Below are 27,541 nucleotides of genomic sequence, written 5' to 3' on the forward strand. Positions count from 1 at the left end.
ATGAATGCTTTCGTTTTCATTCTTCTCACTTTTGTGTTGAGCTTCCACATTCATCTTGCTCAAAGAAGTGAACTGCCACCAACCACAAGCAGTTCAAAAACATATATTGTTCATGTGAAAGGGCCACAGGATAGGGCACTTGCTCAATTAGATGATCTAGAGAGCTGGTATAATTCATTTATGCCACCTACTGTTATGAGCTCCGAGGAACAGCCACGAATAATTTATTCATATCGGCACGTGATAAGTGGTTTCTCTGCAAGACTCACCGAACAGGAGCTGAGAGAAGTGGAAAAGAAGAATGGGTTTATCTGTGCCCGCCCCGAAAGGATGCTACATCCTCAAACCACACACACCCCACAAGTTTTGGGGTTGCAGCAGCAAACGGGAGTGTGGAAAGAATCGAACTTTGGAAAGGGAGTAATTGTTGGGGTGCTGGATTCTGGAATCACGCCTGAACATCCTTCATTCAATGATGCAGGAATGCCACCACCGCCACCCAGATGGAGAGGAAGATGTGAGTTGAATGCTACAACTTGTAACAAGAAACTAATTGGAGCAAGGTCTTTCATCCGAGCGTTGGAGGCAGGGGAAGGAACAGAGGCACCGATTGATGACGATGGGCATGGGACTCACACTGCAAGCACAGCAGCTGGTGCTTTTGTTGATTATGCAGAAGTACTAGGAAATGCCAAAGGCACTGCGTCAGGGATTGCCCCTTATGCTCACGTGGCAGTTTACAGAGTATGCGTCGGAGGAGACTGCTTAGAGAGTGATATACTGGCCGCATTGGATGCAGCTGTGGAAGATGGCGTGGATGTATTATCACTATCCCTTGGCCCATCTGAGTCACCTCCATTTTTCGATGATGGCACTGCAATAGGCACGTTTGCAGCAATGCAGAAGGGAATCTTTGTAAGTTGTGCAGCAGGGAACTCTGGTCCCTTTCATGGCTCCGTAGTTAATGGAGCGCCTTGGATTCTCACAGTTGGAGCAAGCACTGTTGACAGAAGCATTGTAGCAACAGCAAGGCTTGGAAACGGGCAAGAATTTGACGGCGAATCTGTTTTCCAGCCTTCCAGTTTTAGTCCAACACTGCTACCGTTAGCATATGCTGGAAATAATGGCGGACATGAAGCTGCATTTTGTGGTAATGGATCCCTGAACGATGTTGATTTCAGCGGCAAGATTGTTTTGTGTATGAGAGGAGGGGATGCAGGAAGAATTGCCCAAGGGAAGGAAGTGAAGAGAGTTGGTGGTGCAGCCATGATTATCATGAACGACGAAAGCAGTGGCTTCAGTGTGTTTGCTGATGCACATGTTCTACCTGCAACACATGTAAGCTATGAAGCTGGAGTTAAGATTAAAGGGTATATGGATTCCACTGCAACACCTACAGCTACCATTTTATTCAAGGGAACCGTAATAGGAAACTCCGTATCACCGGCCGTTTCATCCTTTTCCTCAAGAGGTCCCAACCTTCCGAGTCTTGGGATTGTGAAACCAGACATCATAGGACCAGGCGCTAACATCCTAGCCGCCTGGCCATTCTCCCTTAACAACAGTACTGATTCAAAATCCACTTTCAACATCGCTTCCGGCACATCAATGTCATGCCCTCATCTTAGTGGCGTAGCCGCTTTGCTAAAAAGCTCTCATCCTCAGTGGTCACCGGCTGCCATAAAATCTGCCATAATGACTTCTGCAGACATAATGAATTCTGAAAACAAACTCATTGTTGACGAAACACTTCAACCTGCGGATATCTTTGCCACGGGTTCTGGCCACGTGAATCCATCAAAAGCAAATGATCCCGGGCTGGTTTATGATATCACGCCAGATGATTATATACCTTATCTGTGTGGTTTAGGCTACAGCGATACGGAGGTTGCGATCATTGCACATAAAACAATTCAGTGCTCTGAGATTTCAAGCATTCCCGAGGGAGAGCTCAACTATCCCTCATTTTCTGTGGTGCTTGGTTCCCCACAAACATTCACAAGGACTGTAACAAACGTAGGTGACGCCAACTCGTCTTATGTTGTCCAGGTTACTGCGCCAGAAGGTGTGAATGTGAAGGTGGAGCCAAATAAACTGAATTTTTCAGAAGCAAATCAGAAAGAGACATATTCAGTCTCGTTCAGCCGTACAGAGTCGGGTAATGAAACCGAGGATTTTGCTCAAGGGTTTTTACAGTGGGTCTCTGCCAAACACACTGTAAGGAGTCCGATCTTAGTCATCTTTGTGTAAGACAACAACTTTACAATCTCGATCATAGAGCACCCTTTTATGTTCTATTTCGTTCAGTCAATGCATAAGGGGAAATAAACTAGATCCCCACAAGATTTCCAGGCTTTTTTTTTTTTTTATGAAAATGAAATAGAAAAATAAAATCTCTGTTTGGGTAAAATTTGTTACCCAATCAAACAATGGTGAATATAGAAAGGATGACTAAAAATGAAAAAAATTACATGGGGGTTAAATGACCATGCTCAATACTAACAAACTAATTGATTAATTTTACAGATTTTTGTACTCTAATGTTAAGCACTTACTGCTTAGACATAGTTTTTTATAGAGTTTTCCTTTCGGTGCTTGAATTTGTAAGAATTACTGAATTAAAAGGAAATCAGTAGAAGAAAAATCTGAAATCAGAGTAACTATTGTAGAGTCCAATTACCAAAGATATTCTGTATATTATCCTCTCCACTCCTGTGTAACAGAACCAGTAATCCTTTCTCTGTCCAAACAAGCTCCACTGAACTTCTACATTTTTAAACTACGTAACTCCTAGATGACCTTAATTAAGAGGACTCTCAATTCTATCGGTATCCGACCATACCAAACCATATGGCCAACAACCGAGAACCGAAGACCTGTAAGGACTTTTGAATAAATTCATCTGCTCTGAGTGGACTTAAGAGTGACTAAACAAGTATTTTGGACAAAAATGCTTATTCTGGTGGGACTCACAGATGAATTAGTATAAATAACTAATTATCTTATACATTCTTTACACATCGATTATTTTCTGAAATTCTCTTTTCTGAAATTCTCTCACATTGCTCATGCTAACTTAAGCATAAAAGTCCCCTTAACAAAGTATAAATTAATCCTATAAAAACATAAACTAGGCAAGAGTATTAGGTTCTTTCATCAAACAATTTTAAAATATGTATATATATGTATGTTTGTTTTTGACAAGTCACGACTTAGTACAATAGGATCAATTAGATGAATGACAATTTGGATAATAATGATTTATATATTGAAAGATGGTCCATATTCTATGTATGTTTGTATTAATAGTTTTAATAATAAGTATACAATTACTTAATCACAACACATGTTAAGTAAATTTTTATGTTTATAGATCTTTGAATATTATTATATTTGATAGAGTGAATCCAAGTTTTACAATTTTAGGTTATGTTTTAATTTTTTTATTATTTGTTATAAAGAATTTATTTTATATAACTTTTTTTTCAAGTTTCTAAAGATTTCCCTCCCTTTTATGTTTTCTTTTTATAGTAAAGAATTATCACATTTCATAAAAGGTGTTTACAAAAGATTTAGAAAATTCTACTTGATAGTGTTAACTTGTAAAAAACTTAATTCTTAGTTTTTACCATATCTTGATGAAATTTTTATAATTATTCCAATCTTATATATAAGATTCTTATTATTGAAAAAAAAAATTGATAACAAATTTCCATAGGTTCCTCTTAGACGATTTTAATTTGTATTATTATTATATATATATATATATATATATATATGTTAATCCATGAAAATATTTTATAATTAATTTTTTTCTATGTAAGATTTTTTGAAATTTAATTAAAAAACCACTTTCATTTTTAATTAATTAAATAAATAAATGTTAATATCATGAATGTTAGATAACATATTCTCTGAACATATATGTATTGTTAACCCAATAACTTAAAACTTGAAAAGCCTCTCTCAATGAGTATAATATGAACCTTTCAATCAATTCTCAGATCCATTTACAATAATTTCTTTCTACAAAAAGAGTTGTCAGACTTTTGAAAATTAATATTGCCGTTCTAAAGATTTAATGTACTTTGTATAGATATAAACAGAATCAAATAAATTATTAATGTTATTATTGCAGAACTTTGATGTCGAATGTTTAATTTGTATGTCCATAGGTGGTTCCTTAGAGTAAACAGCAACCCAAGAGCCACAACAGCCTCTGTAAGCAATGAGGAGTTTCTCCTTCGATGCTTCTAAACACTAATTTCACCATCAAATTTTAAATTCATGAAGTTTTTCGTATACAATGTCACATTCTACTTGTTATGAATGCGATTTTAGGAAGTCTCGCTAAATAGTATTGAACCGATCAAAATAATATGTCTTGAAAAATTTTACATGAACAATTAAAAGAGTGTGTGTTAGCGACTATATAACAAGTTCTAAGTCTATAATATTTTTTGCCTCGAGTCAAAGACACGTCAAATTTGTATTTAACTCTTCTTATATTTTATACTCTTGTCATAAGAGCGTCGTGAAGTTTGTGTTAAATTATTAATTTAGAAAGTATGAATGTACTCAGAATGCGAAATCAAAAGACATAGAAAAGTAAAGCTGTTTTACTTAGTGACATTAGTGGTCCATTTCTTCTGAAAATTAAAACTATTGTGAACCAGACAACTATAATGGACGAACTAGACCATAAACAATAGAATGAGTTTTGGACAAAAGAGAATCTTGAAAATTCGTTTAAAGAAAAAAAATAGCATAATTTAGGGCTATGCCTCCCATACTCTTTGGCGTGACAAATGGTTGCACAAAGTCTAAGCAGAAAATGTGTATAACAATGTTGGTCAAGCTCATTCTATTCCAACCAGAGATTGATGCGTAATTGTGGTATAAGAGGGGTAAACTAATAGAAAAATATAATTGAATAATAGGCAATAATTTTAGAGTTTTCTGATTTTTTTCCAAATTAGGAAGAAAAAAAATAAAAAAAAAATATTGAGTTTAAATTGTAATTGTAACATCTCATTTAATAGTTTTCCACATTATCAAACAAAATATTATATCATGATCAGATAATGCAGATAGTCGGGATAACAATCATATATATACACAATATATGAACCTAGTACAGTCCTCTGAGCTATTACTTCTACATATATATATATATATATATATATATATATATATATATATATATATATATATATATATATATATATATATATATATATATATATACACAAAGTAATAGAAGGTAAAAGAAAAGGGTGCTAAGCTACACCACTCCAAACATATCACCAAAAATTTATTACAAGGGACACTCCTTGCCATGCTCCAACTCCTATTAGGAGGGGGTATCTCCATCTGGTTTCTGCTCTGCTCCCACCAAACACAGGTGATCATAGCAAAAGGACAACAATACAAAAGCAGACAACACAAACGAAAAGGGTAAGCCAACTGAAATAAACAACATAAATACTCTTCGCAATTAGAGATATCATTCATAGCATATAATACAATCAAAATTTTATCGACTCAATATCCAGATTGTGTAAGGGACGTTGGAGCTCTTGGTGGCTTGCACCTGTAACGGTTCCCAGACTCTGCAGAGTCTGGACACATGGAGTATTCACCCGACCGTTCCTAGGGTAAGGCCCCACCACGTCTAAGACTTGATCAAGTCCGACAACGAGGACCTCCTGCTACTCCTCACGACATAATCCATTCTACTCTATCTGAGCTTGAATGATTATTGGAGTTTCAGGATACCAACCATTTTAGATTCCTCACATCCTTACACACACTACTATTCCACTTGGATTTCCCTTGAAATACCACTTTAACCTCATCTTCTCATAACTTATATTCATCCAATTAAATCATGCAATACATCAATGGTAGCATTCAAAGCATACAGGGCCTAAGTTGCACAAGGATGCATTAAAACATATATCTTTACCAAAGAAAATAGATGTGAAGCACTATCACTGCAGTAGTTCTCACTTAGGCTAAAAAGTCTAGCCTAGGCGAGAGGTTATCTCGCTCAGGCGAGACACTAACAGTGGCAAAAGAGAAAAACCTGGGCGAACTCTCGCTCAGGCTAGGCTGGTTCGCCCAGACGAGATCGTTATCTCGCTCAGGCGACCCCAGCTCGCCTAGGCAAGACTTCGCGCAGGAGCAGAGGTGCGTCTCCTGATGTTTTTGCTCAGGCGAGAGTGACTCGCCTAGGCGAAAATACCAGGTCACACATCTATTCCCACATGCAACAGGCCAGTTTCTAGCAATCATCAAGTAATTTGCACTAATACACGCAATACAAACACGAATTCATCATTCAATTACATAATTCAAGCTCATCCATGGATTTTCTATACAAATTTGAGAAGAGGAGTTAGCTTCCCTTACCTCTATATATCTTTCCAATCAACTAGGACCCTCCCACTCAAGAGCTTCAGCTGTACCACTTAGAGAACTGGAATTACAGGTTCAAAATGAGATGGGTTCCCAACAACAGAAAGGGATTCCACAAATTGTCGAATTAAAGAGGAATGAAATGGTTGGGAGCGACTTACATGGAGGAGAAGGAGGAGTTGAAGCTAAGAGGAGAGATTCTGAGTTGGCCCCGGGTTTGAATTCTGCAAATAGAGAAAAGTGGTTCAGAAATTTTCTCCTTTGGTAGAGAGAAGGCGAGAAGAGAAGAGGGAGAAGGGTGCTGTGAGGTGCAAAGTGTTTCAGTGGTGTGGGTGACAGAGAGAGAGGAGAGCTTAGGGGGACTGAAATTGGGTCTTCACAGTAATTATTTTAAGACATGATTAAAATAAAAAATAATTTATGATTTTTAATATAATTTGAAATTAAATTTTGTTGTTATTAATTCCTCCAAAATAAAATATTATAATATAAAATATTTAAGATCAATAATAATAATAATAACATTATAATTTTTTTATTTTTTTTATTTCACGTCAAATTTTTATATAAATCATTATATAATAATAACAAATCTCAGTATTTTTAATCAAGAAGATTGATCTCAGTATTTTTAATTACTTGATTTTTTGAAGAAGTAGTTTTCATTCTAACATTACTAATATTAACATTACTTATATTCATAATACTTAAATTATTGATCAAATATAGAAACATATACTTAAATTCTATTATTTCTTCAATCAAAATAAAAAAATAATAAAAATATTTGACATAAAAACAGAATTTTAAATCACTTAAGTCGGGTCATGATTAGGGATGTCAAAAAAATCCGTACCTGCGGGTATCCGCGGATAAAACCCGCAACGGGTAGGAAATGGATATTAAAAACGGATACCCACTACCCGCGGGTATGGGTATTTTTGATACCCGCATGTTCGTACCCGTGAATACCCGTACCCGTTAAACTTTACCTTATATATATATATATATATATATATATATATATATATATATATATATATATATATATATATATATATATATATATATATATATATATATATATATATATATATATATATATATATTAGTAAACAACATTATGAGTCTTCATCCAATAATGGTGGTCAGATTCTTACCCCACAAATGAGTAAATTACTTCCATATACTGTGGAGGTATTGATGTGTCTCTAAGACTGGTTATGGACCAACATGGAAGGTAATAAAATTAACACTTTTACTTAGATATTTTAATTAAGTGATTGTTCGAAATTTTTACTGAACTTCTTATGTTTTAAGGCTCTTCTAGATTAAAATTGGACAACATGAAACTTTATACAATGTTGCAAGAGGTGGACATTGATGAAGTTAGTAATTTCTTTAATATTTTATTCAAAAATAAACTACAATATAAATTGGTAGTGATTTTTTATTTGTTTGTGTTTCAAGAATCAATCGGAGAAATGAGACTTGTTGATTTAAGCACTAATTATGGTTAAATATTTATTATTTTAAATATTTTTGTAAATACCCGCGGATACTCGTGGATATCCGCAGATATGAAAAAAATAGACGAGTACCCGCATAACGGATACCCGACGAATATGGGTACGGGTACGGGACAAATATTTTTTCAACGGATAAAGTACGAGGGAACTACTACTCGCCCAGTTGACATCCCTAGTCATGATTCGGCCAATACCACGTTACTCACTACTCTTTATAAGTCCTCACAAGCCCAGGCCGGCAGTGTTACAAGCAAGCTTCATTAATAGTATATATACTAGTCGAAACATGTGTGGGAATTCACCTTTTTTTAGTAAAAAAATAAATTATAAAATAGATTTTTTAAATAATTATAAAAATAAATAATTTGTATACTTTTTATTATAAATAATTATTTGAATTTAAAAATAAGATAATTATTTCAATTTATAAAATAAATAAATTTAAATTAATGATTATTTAAAAAGTAAAAAAAAAAAATAATTATTTGTGTTGAAAACAAAGGATTTACATAAAGGGTACAATTGAAAAAAAAATGTTTATACTAAAAAAATGAATTCTTTTATATATAAGTGTAGATTAGTAGTGTGTTTAAAGTACACCCAACCAAATATCAGAGCCTTTGCCATTTATTCTTCTCCCTTCAGCAGATAGCTTACACAGTTCTGCGCAGCATGGATTCCTTCTTTTTCGTTGCTCTAACCTTTGTGTTGAGCTTCCATATTCATTTTGCTCAAGCAAATGAACAACCTTCAACCGCCAGCACTTCAAAAACATATATTATCCATGTGAAGGGGCCAAAGGGTACGACACTTACTCAATCAGAAGATGTAGAAAGCTGGCATAATTCATTCATGCCACCAACTACTATGAGCTCAGAGGATCAACCACGAATGATTTATTCATACCGGAACGTGATCAGTGGCTTTGCTGCAACACTCACTGAAGAAGAGCTGAGAGAAGTGGAAAAAAAAGATGGCTTTATCTCTGCTCACCCCGAAAGGATGCTGCGTCGTCAAACTACGCATACCCCACAATTTTTGGGGTTGCAGCAACAAACGGGAGTGTGGAAAGAATCAAACTTTGGAAAGGGAGTAATTGTTGGGGTGCTGGATTCTGGAATCACGCTTAACCATCCTTCATTCAGTGATGCAGGAATGCCACCACCACCACCCAAATGGAAAGGGAGATGCGAGCTTTATGGGACAGCTTGTAACAACAAACTAATTGGAGCAAGGTCTTTCAACCTCGCTGCAGAGGCAACGAAAGAAGCAGAGACACCGATTGATGAAGATGGACATGGGACTCACACGGCGAGCACAGCAGCTGGTGCTTTTGTTGATAATGCAGAAGTACTAGGAAATGCCGAAGGTACAGCAGCAGGGATTGCCCCTCATGCTCACCTGGCAATATACAAAGTATGTTTTGGAGAAGACTGCCCAGAGAGTAGTGTATTGGCTGCATTGGATGCAGCTGTGGAAGATGGCGTGGATGTATTATCAATATCCCTTGGCCTAAACGAGCCACCAACCTTTTTCAATGATAGCACCGCAATAGGCACGTTTGCAGCAATGCAGAAGGGAATCTTTGTAAGTTGTGCAGCAGGGAACTCTGGTCCCGTTCATGGCTCCTTAGTTAATGGAGCCCCTTGGATCCTCACAGTTGGAGCAAGCAATATTGACAGAAGCTTAGTAGCAAGAGTCAAGATAGGAAATGGGCAAGAATTTGATGGGGAATCTGTTTTCCAGCCTTCTGACTTTTCTCCAACACCTCTATTCCTAACATATGCGGGAAAGAATGGCAAACAACAAGCTGCATTTTGTGCTAATGGATCCTTGAATGATGCTGATTTTAGAGGCAAGGTTGTTTTGTGTGAGAGAGGAGGGGGGATAGGAAGAATTGCCAAAGGAGAAGAAGTTAAAAGAGCAGGTGGTGCAGCCATGATTCTCATGAATGATGAAACAGATGGTTTCAGTCTCCCAGCTGATGTGCACGCTCTACCTGCAACACATGTAAGCTATGATGCTGGAGTTAAGATTAAAGGGTATATAAATTCCACTGCAACACCTACAGCTACCATTTTATTCAAGGGAACTGTAATAGGAAACTCCCTATCTCCGGCCGTTTCATCCTTTTCCTCAAGAGGTCCCAACTTGCCCAGTTCTGGTATTTTGAAACCAGACATCATAGGACCAGGCGTCAACATCCTAGCTGCCTGGCCATTCCCCCTTAACAACAGTACTGATTCAAAACCCACTTTCAACATCATGTCCGGCACATCAATGTCATGCCCACATCTCAGTGGCGTAGCCGCTTTGCTCAAAAGCTCTCATCCTCACTGGTCACCAGCTGCCATAAAATCTGCCATAATGACTTCTGCAGATATACTCAACTTTGAACACGAACTCATTGTTGATGAAACATTTCACACAGCAGATGTCTTTGCCGCAGGTTCTGGCCACGTGAATCCATCAAGAGCAAATGAACCTGGGTTAGTTTATGATATCACGCCTGATGATTATATACCTTACCTATGTGGTTTAGGCTACGGCGATACAGAGGTTGGGATCATTGCACACAGAACAGTTAAGTGCTCTGAGACTTCAAGCATTCCTGAAGGACAGCTCAACTATCCTTCGTTTTCTGTTTCGCTTGGTTCCCCAAAAACATTCACAAGGACTGTGACAAATGTGGGTGAGGCCAACTCATCCTATGAGGTCACTGTTAAGCCCCCAGAAGGGGTTAATGTGAAGGTCCAGCCAAATAAACTTTACTTTTCAGAAGCAAACCAGAAACAGACATATTCAGTGTCATTCAGCCGTATAGATTCGGGTAATGAAACTGTTCAATATGCTGAAGGGTTTTTAAAATGGGTGTCTTACAATCACACTGTAAGGAGCCCTATCTTGGTCAACTTTGTATAAGACAACAACGTTAGCAGGCACCAACAGTACTACAATGGAACCAGTGTAATGTTCCAACAATAAGCTTCAACTTGTATTAAGTGGCAAACCCAAATCATACGACAGTCCTTTTTTTTTCTAGTTTTGTTCCATGTATGCATTGTGAAATTTAAAACTGAATCACCAAAAGATTTTCAAATCTTCCCTTCATGTTCAGTCACGAGTGTGCAAAAATGAAATAGAAAAGTAACATCTCTTTTTATGTAAAATTCGTCAGCCAACCAAACAATGAACAACTTTTTTTTTTTTTGTTTAGGAATCAATAACTAACATGGAGAGCATGGTGTAAAATAACCATGCTTAATAGAAAATCCGGACAGGTGCCCGATTTTTCTTTCAACTGAAACTTCGGAAACGAACTAATTGATCAATTTGTGTAAACCATTAATTATAAAGATGTTTATAATCTCATGTTAGGTACTAACTACTTACACATAGTTTTTCTTTGAAATTCCAATCAGTATCTGAGTTAGTATTATGGACTTCTGAATTAAAAGAAAATCAGTAAAAGAAAAGATAAAGGGCACAACCCTCCCCCAATCAGAGTAAAGTACTCTAAACTCCAATTACCAAGACATTCTCCACATGACCCTACATTATTCTCTCCCGTCCTATATATGACAGAATCAGTTATCCTTTCTCTGTTCACAACTAACTCTGCTTCCTTCCCCATTTCATGCCTGTGTTACTCTAAGGTTGACCCTGGATGTTGGGCCTACGGGGTATAGACCTTAAGAGGCCACTCCATTGTGTCCAGTTTACTAACAGATTTCAAGCACAGATTGATCAACTCCATCAACACTTTAGCAATTGGCCACTATACAAAAGATTATACAGATACGTGATTTATATTTTGTACTATACACATAAATGCTTTAAAAAAGAAAACCAAAAATTAAAGATATATTCATGATTAACAAACAAAATTCAAAGTCAAACACAGATTCACCATCAATTTAAGACATGATTACCAATGAGAGCATCGGAGGTCTTGAACAAAAATAGCAAGATGACGAAATTTTCAGAAAAAACAGAGCGGCAGCAAAACTATTATTGAAATGTGGAACTATGAATTGTAAGAACTCGCTACTTAACCTTAACCTTGCAAAAATGTTTCGAACAAGTTATGCATTAGTGGCAGCTAATCATAAGTAACCGAAGGCAACTTCACCTCCTATTTGAAATGCAAAATCAGAGGTTAAAGGTTTAAAGAGACAACAAAATGAATCCCCAAAAAGAAGATAGAAACAAAAATAAAATCTGGCTGTGCAGGCAACTGTGTTTGAACTAGAAGACAATCAGATTCAACAATATTTTAGAAAAACAGAAGAGCCAGAACATGGTTAGCATAGAAGATAAGACGACAACAGGAAACGAAAATGTTGAAAGGCAAAAGAAAGGCTACAAAGGGGTGAGCTTTGCCATAAAATAGGTAGGTCAAGCAAAATTGGGGTGAGTTGGCTACAATATGAAGGGGGTGAGTTGTGCCCTGTCCATTGTGATTTGGCCACCAATAAGCTGTCAACGCAGAGACTATTTGCATCTTTACACAGAAAAATGTGACACTACGAGAGCAATATCAGAACTATTCGCTACTATATTGATAACTAACCATGTAGTTGGCAAAATCCCTGATCAAATGAATAGAAAGAATGTTTTAGAAAAATGTACAAGATATTGATACCAGTTAGTGGTTAGAACACTTCAATAAAAGAGGAACATGGGACTAGTGAAAAATAAATAGAAACCACAAAGGAAACGCATTATTTCTATGCCTTAAGAATCTCCAACAAAAACAACAAAATGATGAAAAATGCATACAAACTGCAAACTATTGATTAAAGAGCACCTATTTTGGTCAATAGACTTTAATAAAATTCATTGTGAAGGTCCAGCATTCATGTCAGAATAACTTGGTAGCAGTTCCTACTAAAAATTACAGGTAATAGTTTGACCTTAAGACTATCAGAAAAAATAGTGCATCCAATATTTGATTGGGATGTAAAGAGACCTACCTCCAGATTGACTCTTGTTTTTCGCTGGTTAATCATAATCAAAAACAGAAGTTTAACGACTGTAACATGGAACAACAGCAATGGCTGTGTAATACAAGAAAAAATGAAACACCTTCCGAAACATCAACCAAAACCAGGAGGCACATCAGGGTCTTCATCACTGCATTCAGCAGGCGGTTTCTGCTCCACGTCCATTGAAAATCCAGGGGGAGCATTGCTATCAACATCATCTTCACCAAGAGTATCCTGTGAGGGATGGGAATCTTCCTTCCTTTCTACAGTTAATCCTTGCACCTGAACCTGCACCTTCCCTTTGTCCTGGTCCTCTTGATTGTTATTATTCACATGATTATGCACGAGAGTGAAACCTGGCGGCTCCTCGGGCTCATTTTCATGTAATGTATCATCAATCTCAGTAGCTGAAGCTGTTTCCCCCTGTCTCTGAATTGGCATCACATCAGATGTGGACAACATAACCTCATCTTTCCCTTTCGGGTTTGCCAGTTTATCATAGACAGATTGCACCGTCTCCATGATTTCGTTTTTCATGCCATCACCCGATCGAATTATTTGCCATAAACTATCAGATATCTGACCCATTACTTTATCACTGGTTACAAGAAAGAAAAAAATCAAAATAAACTTCCACACTGAGTACAAAGAGACACAACATGCCTTGAAAATAAAAAGCAATTTAGAACTACACAACAGCTATGGGAACTCACCCAACTTCTTCATATATAACATCAGAAAGTTGTCTAGGTTTCATATTTTCTGCTCCGGCACGATTGAGTGCCACTGATTGCTTCACAATTGAAGCAATATGTTGTCGTAACTCTTCCTGTCATCAATTGTTGAATTTAATATTACTGAGACGCAACCTTATGTTACTAACAATTACAAATTATAATCAATCTGAATAGTTTAAAGTAAGTGGAAAGTAATGAGCAGTTATGTAAACTGTGATTGATTAATTTTGTTTCTTCCTTCAAATCATTTGATATAAACCCTAAAATGAGAAGAAGAAGAAGAAAAATTAAGAAACAGAAGGAGAGCATACGTTATCCTTGAGCTTACGAACGATCTTCAAACGAAGCCTGTCAAAGTCGCCATCGTCCTTCAGTTTTGTGATAACCTCTTCTTTGCCGACCACTTCTCCACTGTTTCCCATCTCACATTCCTCCTGCGGACGCTACCAACAGCTTTCTCCGTTCCCGTATGCACCCGCCAAATTTTATTTACACTTTCCCTTAAGTAAGTTTGATTCAATTTTATTTCCGGTATTCAATATATTTTTTTTCAAATTACTTAATAAATTATAAAATATTGTTAGGCGAAACACCATTTTGGTAAGTCTGAAAAAAAAAATACATATATAAATAAATTATATCATCCTAACTTTATTGAATGTTAACCGTTGACAAAATTTTAATTCAGTACATTCTAAATTAAAGTCATGATGATATAACTTTAATTTAAAATATTTAAACTAAAATTATGTTATATTGATATGATTTTAATTTTAAAATATTTTAAACTAAAATTATACTACAATTGACACGATTTTTTCATAGAAAAGTCGTGCCATTTTTTAATTTTTATTTTAAATCTATCCATTTCGATAATTTTGCTAGAATAGTACATTAGAATTGTGCTTTTTGGACTTTTTCGACATCTAATATTTATGTTTTTAACACTATATTATATCATATTTTAACTTACAGACATGTTTGACTCAAATAACTTGAATATAAAAATATTATCAAGTCTTTAAAATAAAAAAAATGATATTTGTTAAAGGTTTGAAATTTATTTAGTTCTTTCGTTATTATAAATTTTGTATATAATAACCTTTTAGAATTAGGGATATTTGGCATTAAAAAGCTTCCTATACTGCATATTAAGCCACCACGTGTCATTAATATGTGTCATGTCAAATATATACAATGGATAAAGTTTTGAACTTAGTGGTGTTTAAGAGCAAGCAAATTCTCAACTTGGTTGACAATGGTACGTATGTTTTCTTGTTATTGTTGTCTGTACTTAATATTATTTACAAATTGATACATATTTGACCCGTTTATAAGTCCAAAACCACTCATGGAATTTAATTTCATCCAATTCAAAATTAAAATTATTGATTTTTGGATATAAGTCTAAATTATCTTCCCAATTCCATAAAAAGAGTGTTTATTTTACCTAAATACGCTAAAACTTATGTTCCCAACTCCAACTACAATTGACATTCAAGTATGCTGAAAAGAGTGTTTATTTTACGTAAAGAAAGATCATAATCCTTATAGTTGTCCAAATAGATAATGGAGACGATAAATATTACAACATTGCAATTCCCTTCAATATAAATTAATTTATATTTTATTATAATTTATTTGAATTTTAATTTTCTCTTTTAATTTACATGATAAAACAAATATACACACATATCAATTAAATTTAAATTAATAATTCAAAGAAAATTATTACCTAAATAATTGTACTCCATATATAGCATTATTTTCTATTAAAGTATGTTTTAAAATATTATGCGCTGTATATTTTTAACAAATTACCATAATTTATTTACTCTTTTAAACTACATTAGGAAAATCCTCTTAAACATAATCAATCTAAGCTTAAATTATAAATTAATTAATTAAAAGTTTATCATCTTAAAAACAACTAATTACATCTTAAACAATAAATACCTAAATATTATTTAAAAATGAATAAAACATTATAATTAAAAAAATAAATTAATGAATTACAATTAACTATATAAAAATTTTAATTTATTCATTAACTATTAATTTCTACATTATTTTATGTTTTAAAATAGGACAATGATACTACGACTCCCATTATTTGACTCTCATCTTTTACTTTCTGACGTAGCTTAGTATATTTAATTGATTAATGTATTATTATATTTTCCTTTAAAAGTTTAAAAGAATCGATGATCCATACTAAATCGAGTCAGAAAATTAAAGATGAGAATCAAAAAATAAGAGTCAAAGTATCATTTTCCTTTAAAATACTACGAACAGTTTTATATATAAAAATTCAGGACTAGAAAAAAAAAAACTAAAATCACCACCTATTTTATATTCAAAATGTTTAGACAAAAACTCCTCTAAAGAATAGTAACAAAGAGTAATATTTTGTTCGCATGCTCACTAACCCTCTCACATAAGTATCTTCAAGTGTTCCCCAAAGCTAATTAATGTTCGAAATCCAAGTGTGAGTCTAAATGTCTAAGTTTCAGAGTAAAATGAGAAAGTTGAGCACTATATAAAGATAAAGACTCATAAACCTATTGCCTTAAGGTTTTGGGTTAAGAGTGGCGTCAATCCCTCCTTATATGTGGGTTGGGCTCATGCTCATTAGTGTTGTATCTCCCCAGTGATCCTCTCTTGAAAAATCCAACAATAGTATCAAAGCCAGGTTCGTGTGGTGATCGGCTCAGACAAGACCCTGTATCGAAAGTCTTTCTGATAGTGAATTAGGTAAGTAAGTCTCATTAAGAAGAACAACATATAGATAAAGGGATATTACTCTCCCTCGTGATCTTCTTTTAAAGACCCAACAATTAAGATGCCAACACTGATCAAATAACTCCAACAAATTCTAATTTATTTACTCTTTTAAACTACATTAGAAAAATTCTCTTAAATCACATAATCAATCTAAGCTTAAATTATAAATAAATTAATTAAAAGTTTATCATCTTAAAAACAACTAATTACGTCTTAAACAATAAATACCTAAACATTATTTAAAAATGAATAAAACTATTATAATTATAAAAAAATAAATTAATAAATTGCAATTAACTATATAAAAAATTTAATTTATTCATTAACTATTAATTTCTACATTATTTTATGTTTTAAAATAGAATAATGATAGTATGACTCTCATTATTTAACTTTATTTTTTAATTTCTGACGTGATTTTGTATGATTATTTGATTAATGTATTATTATAATTTTCTTTAAAAAATTTAAAAAATCAATGATTTATACTGAATCATATAAAAAAAAATAAAAGTCAAAATATAATTTTTTTTAAAAATATTATAAACAATTTTATATATAAAAATTCAGAAATAGGAAAATAAACTAAAATCACCAACTATTTTATATTCAAAGTGTTTAGACAAAAACTACTCTAAAAAATGGTAACAAACACTAATATTTTGTCCACATGATGCTGACTAACCTTCTCATCATAAGTACCTTCAGGTCTTCCCCAAAGCTAATTAAGATGCCAACACTGTTCAAATAACTCCTACAAATTCTAAGTTTGCTTTAGTTGTGTTATGATAGGTTGAAGATGACTATTCTTCCTTATGAAATTTCTTTATTTTTATCCTTCTAAGTAATGGATCAAGAAACTAAGAAAAACTCTTAATCACAGTCATTTGACGTGGGGCCCTCCTTGCCTACGTGAGGGAAAACCCGTGGCGATAGTAAAGCCAACGCAACACATGAGGGTGCCCACACCAGATTTTTAAGGAACACGTAATCAAAAGACATGTAAGAAACAAAGGTAGTAAGCGATATGATGAGGTTGTCTACTAGCGAAACAACGAATGAAGAGAAGGAAGCGGAATAAGCCGTTGCATTTCCCTCCACACGTTCCACTTACCTTATCTTCCACCTCTCTCCACTCTCCATAATCCTCCTTTCCCTCCAAACAAAACCACCACCACCACCTTCAACTTTCCCACTGCACTGTTTTCATTCACAGCGACCACCACCATCACCATGTTCACGGCTAGCAAACTAGCCTTCATTTTAACACTCCCTCGTCCATGCTCTGCACCCTTCGCACCAATCCCTTCCTTGTCTTCTTCTTCTTCTCCTTCTTCCGGTGTCCACCTCATTCACTTCAATGGACGCCACTCATGCCTCCGCCGCAGACTGTTTTTACTTTCTCCTAAGGCCACGGCAGATCAACAAGGTCTCCTCAATACATCATCTCTAAAAATCATGATTCATTCTCATCTTCTGACAACAGCTTCTCTCACTGCCCACTTGTTTTTTTTTTTTTTTTTTTTTTCAGGCAAGGTTAGTGAATTTGAAGAGGATGGAAACATTGTTGATGGTAAAATCCTCCCTTATTGTAGCATAGACAGAAAAGAGAAGAAATCAATTGGTGAACTTGAGCAGGACTTTCTTCAGGCACTACAAGTATGGCCCCACAAGTTCTAAGTTTGTTTGTTTCTGTCTTATTGGTTATATGCTTTTCGTGTGATCGACGATGATTGTACAGAAAACAGGCATTGTCTTTTCGTGTATGTGAATTAAATTTTGTATTTGTTTTGTTTTCTCTACTCGACAGGCATTCTATTATGAGGGAAAGGCTATCATGTCTAATGAAGAATTTGATAATCTTAAGGAAGAGCTCATGTGGGAAGGGAGCAGTGTTGTCATGCTAAGTATGAGACAACTTCGATCACATTAGCAGAAGCTGCTGCTGTCATTGAATTTGTGTTTTTGAAGTTTCTTTGTTGGTTGATTGCAGGTTCCGACGAGCAAAAGTTCCTGGAAGCTTCTATGGCCTATGTGTCTGGAAACCCAATTATGACTGACAAAGAGTTTGATGAGTTGAAAATGAGGCTAAAGGTTTGCCATTTTTTTTTCATCGATCAAAATTTGGAAGTCTTATTGTAGCAGATGGTGCATCTATGAAAATGTGTAAAATCATCATCATCCCCCTGATAATTTAAGGTAAAAAGAAGTAAAAAAGTATATCATCCAGGTCATATCAATGGTTAAGAACTTTGGGTTGATACTGTAACACAAATTCAAAAAAAGGGAGAACTAGTACAGCAGTTCATGAAACTTTGTCACATGGGTTTCATTTTGGAAAGTTTTCACATGAAATGAAATTGATCACCGAAATTAGGGAATGCAATTGGAATTAGGTTAGTTGCTGAACGTATCTCCACCTTCTGGTTTTATTTACTGATCTCATAGTTGTTTTCCAGATAGAAGGGAGTGAAATTGTGGCTGAGGGTCCAAGGTGCAGTCTTCGTAGTAGAAAGGTATTCTTTGAATTCAGTTTTGCTAGTCGTCGGTTTTGTTTCTTATTTCATCACAAAGAGATCTGTTTTCAAATTCGAATATAAACTACTAAGATCTGTTGTATCACAAAAAGTAATGCCAAGTGATATTACATGTCAAATCAAATGCTTCTTAGTCATTAGAATTCAGATTTATGATTTGATCAAACCATTTGCGATTCATGAATACTTGGATCTGAGCTTTTTCATCTTTATTCTTTACGTTACTAATTACAGTCCGTTTATAGGTTTACAGTGACCTATCGGTTGATTATTTAAAGATGCTCTTGCTGAACGTCCCGGCTACAGTGATTGCATTAGGACTGTGAGTACCAAAAATTTTACCGAAAATTCTTTACTAATTACAGTCCGTTTATAGGGTTCACGATGTATTTACCAAAAATTTTAGCTCAAGATGCTATCTACATTTGGTTTCTTTGATACACAAGACATATCCCGAAACTGAAACTTCTAAAATAAATGATATTAGGTTCTTCTTTCTTGATGATCTGACTGGATTTGAGATCACATATTTGCTAGAGGTATGTTCCCTTCATTTTTATCTTGCATCTTGTATTCCAAAACTTGTTGTTCAATTTGACTGGATTTGGATGCAGTTTGATTCCATATATTATGCATTGTTATTGAGTGCAGCTGCCAGAGCCTTTTAGTTTCATTTTCACTTGGTTTGCTGCGGTTCCCCTCATTGTGTGGATAGCTCTGAATCTAACAAATGCCATAGTAAAAGACTTTGTGATTTTAAAGGTATAGTTTTACTGATATGAACATGAAGGTTGTATTTGATTACTACATGTTACTGACATTTGATTTCTGCAGGGTCCCTGTCCTAACTGTGGTACCGAAAACACCTCTTTCTTTGGGACTATACTGTCAATTTCAAATGGTGGTTCCACAAACACTGTCAAATGCAACAAGTATGTAAATACAACTCATTAACCAACCATCGTTGCTTCATGTGATTCAAATTCTTATATTATTTATAGTATGACATTAACTGAAGAATTGAATGAAACATTTTGCCTCAGCTGTGGCACTACAATGGAATATGATTCAACTACAAGATTGATTACATTACCAGAGGGAAGTAACGCCTAAGGGGAGGTGATTCTAGCGATCATTCATAAAAGTTCTTGTGAAAGTGACAAATTAATCATTTAGTAAATTGCCATGTACGTGAGAAAATGGTGTTGGAAGTGATGTTATCACCATCACACCCAACTGGTGTCATCTCAATTGTATGTGCCACCATGTACTTGTGACTATATGGTCTTTGTATACTTGTAAGTAATATGGACTTTGTATAGCATAAACTGGATTGTCTCTGCTTCAAGAGTTGAGTTATGAGGGTGCTTAACACCATCGATCAGATTAACCTACAATAATGTGTGTGTAAGGATTTTTGTTACACACTTGTGCAAAATTTTTCTTCTATTATTGAGGCAAGAACCTGATATGAAAAAAGTAACACAATTTTTCCTAACAGAACCTTTATATTCCCTGGAATATGAACAACAGCAAAGAAAATTGACAATATTTACGCAATTAAAGCTAATTCACATATATATATTTCTTGTACTCTATTAGGCTTTCTAAATTGGATGAATACCTTAAATTTTAGGAGGGTAATGGTATCTTTTTATTTTGAACCGATAAAAACAAGCATTTGTGAATTAAAAATGAAAACTTTTAAATGAGTTAACATAGTGTTTTGAATTTTACAATCACAAAATTGAACTTTTTTTTTTTTTTCGAATTCAATGTTAACCATGAAAAATATGATAATACGATAGAATGGGCAACGATAGTAACTTCGGAGTCATATAGAAACTAAAAAATAACATGATATAACACATCAAAAATTTTATGTTATCCACAGTGAATATTGCTAATATGTGTTCTTAAAATTTTTTAAAATGCCGTAGAACTTGTATAAAAAAAAATGGCCTCTTAGCTTAACAAAAAACTGAAGGGGGTTTCCAAAAGAGTTATACTACACTCCTTCAAAATTCCCATAGTACCCCTCTGAACCTTTCACTATTCAACAGTAAAAAAGTTAAAAAAAAAAATTCTTTGCTCTCCTCTAAAGTCATGGGCTGTCATAAATGTCACACACCCAACACCTTTTAACCTCCCTCCTCCACTTTCTCTTAATTAAAAGAGACTTTTAATCTCACACCCCTAATTTGAAAGCTTCTGCTGCTAGGGGAGACCCTTTGCATCCAAACCCACACCAGCCGCTGCACTGAAGAAATATGCAAGAAAATGTTCTTTGTTTTTTCCAAGAGTGGTAAGCATTATTCTTCTATTTATGATTATTGTTTGAATGTACTTGAAAATGTGAATGAATATGATTATTGTTTCAACATGGAAAAAATATATCATGTGTAACATCGTTTATAGCATCGTTTAAGAGGTAGAAGTGAAAAACGAATTTGGATAAATCGAGTTTCGAAACCCGGTAAAATATTTAACCGGCTTTTTAAACCCGGTAAAAACTTTAACCAACTTTTGTAACCCGATAAGCAGATTTGGATTGTGCACCGGCATTTGAATTCCGGTTGTTAAACTCAATTTTTGTTTAAAGTTACCGGCATTCCAATTTCACTAGTTTACTTTTATTTATTTATTTTACATATAAAATTTAATTTCAATTTGATTAATATTATTTAGTTATTGTTTAATTGTTTTTAGAATATATTTTATTAATATTTATTATCTTTTGAATTTTAAACTTCAGCTTTTATGTATTTATTTTTAATTTGTTATTTTTTTATTCATTTTATTACTATTTTTAATTTTATTTTTCATATATTTTTTAGTTATATATTTTATAGTTATTTTTATTTTTTTAATTTTTAATAAATAATGATAAACTTTTATTTAAAATATTTGCCTTTATAATATCTAGATTAATTATAATTATTTAAAAAAAATAACAAATAAAAAATTATTACAAAACTATTTAACGTTAAATTAAAACGAAATTAAATTTTCAACCAATTAATAAAATTAAAAATAAAATTATAAAACAAATACGTTAAATAAATAAAATATTATACTTAAAAGCTAACACAGCACAACCAACAAAATATTCAAAATAAATAAAAAACATTTCACAAAAAAAATCAATAAAGCAAAATAAAAATCGGATTTCGATTTTCGGTTTTTGTAAAATAAAATTCGTGGTTATCATTACCACTAGAAGTTGGTCTGTGTTAAAAACAAATTCAAAATGAAGAATTAAATATTTAACAAAATATTTTATTTTTAGAAGTTGGAAAAAAATAGAAATTAAATAAAATATATAATGAATCACAACAAATATAAATAATTTAAAAATTTAACAATTGAACCGTTTTCATGAAAACCAGATATCGAAATCCGTTTAATTTGTGAAGCGGATTTCTAAATCCGTTTTTGGACAACCGGATGTCGAAAATCGGTGTATGTGTACAAATTTGTTTTCTGGAAAATCGGATGTCAAAATCCGTTTAATTTTTGAATCGAATTTCTAAATACATTTTTGGGCAAAAGCGAATGTCGAAACATCTAACGTAATAACTATTTTAATTACTTTTACCTACTTAAGACATAGGTGAGTCAGAAGGATAAAATGGCTGCCAAAAATACGTTCATCGAAAATTAGAAATATATTTTTAATAGTGCCGATATTTCACAACTCGTTTGATATGGATCTAACTTAACTCAACTCCACTTGAGGTGTGTCCAACTCATTAAGTTAAAGGTGAACCTTACCCAATTAAGTTCAAGGTAGGTCCGAATCGACTCAATTAAAGGTAGAACTAGCTCAACTCAGCATGACTTGACTTAGTCTAACATGTATCCATTGTGGGCTTAACTTGACTCAACCCAATGTTGGTTTGATTCTACTTGACTTGATGTAGACACAACTCGATCGTGCTTGACATGGGTGTAATGACTTAACTTAATTTGATTGGGCCTTGAGTGAATCATATTTAACTCGGTCTGATGCGCTCAACTCACTTTGGTCTGAGGTGTGCTCAACTCTTCTCAACTTAACCTTTTGTGGGTTTCACTTGATTTTGTTCAATGTTGGCTCAATTAAACTTAGGATGATGCGAATCTTATCAACCTTGGCTTGACTTTGATGTAGCCTAACCTAAACTCAACCCAAACAATCTACTTGACTTGGGTTTGACCCAATCTCGTCTATCTTGACCTAGGACAAACTAACACATACTTATCCATGAGTTGGCCTTGGCCTATAGGGATTTAGTTATCATTTTTTTATTTGTGTGGGCTTTCTGCTCAAGTGAACTTTTTTGGGTGGGCCAAATAGACAAGTCCAATCTTAATTTTATTTCTTTTCACAACTATATCAATAAAAAATTCCCATATTTTGAATAAAAAATTATCTAAATATATATCTTAATTCAAACAATAATTATTTTTACTTGATAAAATGAAGGTGTTGTTTGAACTTGTCCAATTTTGACGCAAAATTTTCTCATTGATTAAATATAAATATGAGTATGAGTACTATGAGAATGAGGATCGAGATGGAAAAAAAGTATGAATATGTACATATTTGATGTGTCCATATACCCGTCCTTATCTTCATACTCATCAATTTTAAATTATCAAAATATTCATAGTTTATTAGTTAATTTAACAAACTTATCTGCACTATTTTTTTTCTATTTTCTTTTATTCTTAGTTTCCTTTTGTTTGAAAATTGTTATTCCTCTCTTTCAACAATTTTTTTTATTACAATTATTGTTTGACACGTTATAACTCAAATGTCACTCTGGAACATTATTTATCATGTAAAAAAATTATCGTTGTTGGATTAATAGGATTACATGCATACATATTTTAAGTTAGGAACCAAAATATATAAAATTTTTGAGCAAATACAAATTATAATTTCATGTTTATGTTTTGGATTAAAAATATATTTAATCCTTTAAATAAATATGAAAAGAATAGTTGTTTAATATTATTGTAAAGAAATTTTTAATGATTGATTAACATAAGCATGCTGATATGTAAAGTGATGCTGATAAACACATGTATTCTTTTAGAAAATCTTACTGTCTAATGAACTTTTAAACAAGTTAGTATCTATTAGATTTTAAAACTAATTTGTATCATATAAATAGTTTATATGGCCAACACTTATTACATTTAACCAACTTATATCGAGCTTTGTCTCATTTTTTTAAGTAAAACTTATTTTAAATGTTCTAATTTATATATGTTTGACAGATAATTATTAAATATATATCTTACGCGGAAATATATAAATTCAGTTTCTAAACGTTGAAAATTCTTAATTTACTTCTTAAACGTAAAAAAGTATTATATCAAACTTAATTCACTTAAAATATTAACGATCTGATTTGTGTCACCGGTAACTCTTTATGTTTTTTTAAGATAAAATTTTTTACGTTTTTGATATAATATTTTACATAATTTATATATATAAACCGTTTAATAATTTTTTATATGAAAAAATCAAATTGAGAAATTTTCATATTAAATTATATATTTAAGTTAACTTATATGAAGTTCCCAAAATTTTAACATACGAGATAAGTTTTAAATACAATAGATCAAGTTATTGATTTTTAAGAAACTTTAAAAACAAACCTATAACATGTAGACTAGACTCGAACCTTAAATTTAAAAGAGCAGAGAAATTTACATCTCTTGCTTAGATTGAACCTATTTCCATCTCTAGTGGGAGGCAGGAACTTTTCTTGGCGAAGATTTTCTAGGAATCCAGATTTTAAAGCAAGATTGTTTAAGCCATCCAAATTCGTTCTGAATGTTTTTAATATTTTTCTAATAACAAAACGTATATGTTGAGGAAAAACGCTTATAGGTTCAACTATAAGTTAACTTTTTAAAATTTTAATAACGATATAAGTAGAGGTTGAAGGCTTAAAACGTTCCAACTAATCTAACGTTGTTAACCACCGTCACTTAATGGTTCTCTATTGCTTAATCAGATGGATAACCGTCATCATCCACGCCAAAACATGTTTTTTTTTTTTTTGTAGCTGTTTTAGTCCAAAGTGTGGACATGAAGAAATTATTATTATTGTTACGAAAACGAATGAATTTTGTAATTGCTGCTTGGTGGATGAAAAGAAAGGACAACACCTAAGAAACACGTTCGCACGTTTTTCACTTACGTAATGATATATATAATAAATATTCCTTCCTACATCATTGGCTACCAATATTGTTCGAAGAGGAGAAAACGAGAGTAATAATAATGTTTGACTTGAACGATTAGAGATTAGGGGCGTTATCTTCGTGGGGATCACGAAGACAAAATTTCTTTGAATCAGCTACCAGTGAACGTTTTATATAAGCATATATACATGTAGAAACCCCTTAGGAAAAACAGCACAAGAAGTTAAGAAACAAACAAAAATTTAGCAATGGCTGTCTCTCTTCAACATCGTAGGTTGTTGTTGATTTTGTTTTCATGGATGTTCATAATGATGGGAAAGCCAGCAACAGTAGCGGGTTTATTTCAGCCGAGTCAGTGGACACAAGCCCATGCCACATTTTATGGTGACGAGAGTGCTTCAGCCACCATGGGTATGTTACAAAAATTAATTAATTAATTAATAATAGAGCATAACGAAATGAATATGAGTTTGTAGGAGGAGCGTGTGGATATGGAAATTTGTTGATAAACGGTTATGGGACAGACACAGCAGCTTTGAGTTCTACATTGTTCAACGATGGATACGCATGTGGGACATGTTACGAGATACAGTGTGTGGAATCCAGTGCGTGTTTTTCCAATGTGCCTTACACCACAGTGACTGCCACCAATATCTGCCCTCCTAATTGGGCCGAGGCCTCTGACAACGGAGGGTGGTGCAACCCACCTCGTCCACATTTCGACATGTCCAAGCCCGCTTTCATGAAAATCGCACAGTGGAAAGCTGGAATCGTTCCTGTTATGTACCGAAGGTAATGTTAGTTAAATATCTAATATTCTTAGTTAATGGTATTAGTGAAGATGTGATGTGGTGAATAATAATTTTTCAGAGTGGCTTGCGTGAAGAGTGGTGGACTACGATTTTCTTTCCAGGGAAATGGGTATTGGTTATTGGTGTATGTGATGAATGTGGGAGGAGGAGGAGACATTTCAAACATGTGGGTGAAAGGAAGTGGAACCGAGTGGATCAGCATGAGCCACAATTGGGGAGCTTCTTACCAGGCTTTTGCAACATTGAGTGGTCAATCTCTTTCGTTTAAGGCAACCTCTTACACCACCAAAGAAACCATAATAGCTTGGAATGTTGCTCCCACCAACTGGGGCGTAGGATTAACGTATTCCTCCAACGTCAATTTCAGTTAAACATCACACACCATCCTTTTTATTTACTTCATTTCATCTCCACGCTTTTTTTTTTCTTATCTCACAAATGTTACGGAGACATTCTCTTTTTCTTTTTCCTAGTTCAAACAAACAAACCACCAATGTTGTCACACTGCTGGCACAATGAGAATTTCTTCCACCGGTCAAATATTTAGAATCATTAAAAATTATGAGTAGTTTTGTTTACTCATACAGACATATATGTTGCACGCACGTGTTGCTGGATCGAACAAGAAAATCTCCTCACGTATCTTGTTTTTCACGTCTCACTCGATGACTCACTGCTGCTTTCTTTTTCTGATCTTACGTTATACTTTTTTTGCAAATTTGGAATTAATTAGTTATTTTGGTATTCGACTCTCAATGGCCAAATTAAAGAAAGGACAAAACTATTAAGTGTTGATGATATTATTATTTAATCATGGAAGTATACGATCTTAATAATTCAGGCTCGGTAATGCGTGAATTGTGAAAGTAAATGAATGAGGTGTTAGTTATGATTGAGAATTTGGGTTGCTGATGAAGGTGAAACAATAATTATGTGCGTTGGTTGTGAAGGGAGGGTTTGGTGGCCATGACATGTGCTGTGCTACCGTGGCAGTTGGTATGGTTAAGCAAGAGGTTGTATGGGTTGTGGGTCGTGTCGTGTGCCTTTGTATCAATATACTCAAAAAGTTAGAACATCAATGTGGTAATTTTCGACCATGTTACGCTTTTTTCTTTTTAATTTTTATTTAATGTGGAATATTACCTGTCGGAGTAAGTTACGTTATTATTGTTGGAAGAACTAGGTGCTTTAAGTGACTAACCAATGTCACACGAAATGAAAAGTTTATAACCAAATTATATAAAGTTAGAACACCGATGTAAAATCCAAATTAGACTTAGAGGACTGGATGGTCTTTTTGTCAATAGTAATCAAACAAATGTATTTACTTAAGCTACCAAACCAACACTTTACATTTTGCATCAGATGAAAAGAAAAATATTTTAATTACTATTTTTTATAATAGTGACGCTAAATTTAACTTATAACCTCGTATTGTCTGTCTTAATCTTTCAACGTAAGATCTGTTTGTTACAGCTTTGTTTTTTGCGTATACACAAAGTTAAGTAGTACTTTTTTTAACCATTCTTT

At 33.7% G+C, this 27,541-nt stretch overlaps 4 protein-coding genes and 1 pseudogene across 4 annotated transcripts; 4 read left to right on the forward strand and 1 right to left on the reverse strand.

The window, feature by feature from the left end:
- Window positions 1–2,250, forward strand: LOC114177417 (subtilisin-like protease 4 pseudogene; annotated as a pseudogene).
- Window positions 2,251–8,565: 6,315 nt separating this feature from the next.
- On the forward strand, window positions 8,566–10,991 carry LOC114175651 (subtilisin-like protease 4). Its single transcript, XM_028060423.2, has one exon. The coding sequence runs from the start codon at window positions 8,622–8,624 to the stop codon at window positions 10,869–10,871; it is 2,250 nt and encodes a 749-aa protein (XP_027916224.2). The 5' UTR covers window positions 8,566–8,621; the 3' UTR covers window positions 10,872–10,991.
- A 1,771-nt stretch (window positions 10,992–12,762) lies between these two features.
- Window positions 12,763–14,168, reverse strand: LOC114175653 (uncharacterized). The gene is made up of 3 exons (XM_028060424.2): window positions 13,986–14,168; window positions 13,651–13,766; window positions 12,763–13,535 (listed from the first exon to the last, which is right to left on the reverse strand). The coding sequence occupies exons 1-3, from the start codon at window positions 14,094–14,096 to the stop codon at window positions 13,049–13,051; spliced, it is 714 nt and encodes a 237-aa protein (XP_027916225.2). The 5' UTR covers window positions 14,097–14,168; the 3' UTR covers window positions 12,763–13,048.
- Window positions 14,169–17,523: 3,355 nt separating this feature from the next.
- LOC114176562 (PGR5-like protein 1B, chloroplastic) lies at window positions 17,524–20,433 on the forward strand. The gene is made up of 10 exons (XM_028061639.2): window positions 17,524–17,887; window positions 17,990–18,117; window positions 18,269–18,365; window positions 18,452–18,552; window positions 18,918–18,974; window positions 19,241–19,317; window positions 19,483–19,534; window positions 19,647–19,757; window positions 19,830–19,927; window positions 20,039–20,433. Exons 1-10 carry the CDS (start codon window positions 17,692–17,694, stop codon window positions 20,106–20,108), a joined length of 987 nt encoding a protein of 328 aa, XP_027917440.2. The 5' UTR covers window positions 17,524–17,691; the 3' UTR covers window positions 20,109–20,433.
- A 4,951-nt stretch (window positions 20,434–25,384) lies between these two features.
- On the forward strand, window positions 25,385–26,589 carry LOC114179160 (expansin-A18-like). Its single transcript, XM_028065396.2, has 3 exons — window positions 25,385–25,610; window positions 25,676–25,991; window positions 26,070–26,589. Exons 1-3 carry the CDS (start codon window positions 25,448–25,450, stop codon window positions 26,380–26,382), a joined length of 792 nt encoding a protein of 263 aa, XP_027921197.1. The 5' UTR covers window positions 25,385–25,447; the 3' UTR covers window positions 26,383–26,589.
- Window positions 26,590–27,541: the final 952 nt, after the last annotated feature.

This window comes from Vigna unguiculata, chromosome 3 (genome assembly GCF_037176805.1).
Source record: "Vigna unguiculata cultivar grain cowpea cultivar isolate G323 ecotype 2 chromosome 3, ASM3717680v1, whole genome shotgun sequence".
Lineage (NCBI taxonomy): Eukaryota > Viridiplantae > Streptophyta > Magnoliopsida > Fabales > Fabaceae > Vigna > Vigna unguiculata.

Bases quoted from the DNA above. Each gene is read 5' to 3' on its own strand.
- LOC114175651 (XM_028060423.2), top strand. From the start codon at position 8,622: ATGGATTCCTTCTTTTTCGTTGCTCTAACCTTTGTGTTGAGCTTCCAT.
- LOC114175653 (XM_028060424.2), bottom strand. From the start codon at position 14,096: ATGGGAAACAGTGGAGAAGTGGTCGGCAAAGAAGAGGTTATCACAAAA. The intron at 13,767-13,985 runs GTATGCTCTCCT...AATTGATGACAG, and splicing joins TTCGTAAGCTCAAGGATAAC to GAAGAGTTACGACAACATAT. The intron at 13,536-13,650 runs GTGAGTTCCCAT...TCTTGTAACCAG, and splicing joins GTTATATATGAAGAAGTTGG to TGATAAAGTAATGGGTCAGA.
- LOC114176562 (XM_028061639.2), top strand. From the start codon at position 17,692: ATGTTCACGGCTAGCAAACTAGCCTTCATTTTAACACTCCCTCGTCCA. The intron at 18,366-18,451 runs GTATGAGACAAC...GGTTGATTGCAG, and splicing joins GAGCAGTGTTGTCATGCTAA to GTTCCGACGAGCAAAAGTTC. The intron at 18,975-19,240 runs GTATTCTTTGAA...GTCCGTTTATAG, and splicing joins GCAGTCTTCGTAGTAGAAAG to GTTTACAGTGACCTATCGGT.
- LOC114179160 (XM_028065396.2), top strand. From the start codon at position 25,448: ATGGCTGTCTCTCTTCAACATCGTAGGTTGTTGTTGATTTTGTTTTCA. The intron at 25,611-25,675 runs GTATGTTACAAA...ATGAGTTTGTAG, and splicing joins GAGTGCTTCAGCCACCATGG to GAGGAGCGTGTGGATATGGA. The intron at 25,992-26,069 runs GTAATGTTAGTT...ATAATTTTTCAG, and splicing joins GTTCCTGTTATGTACCGAAG to AGTGGCTTGCGTGAAGAGTG.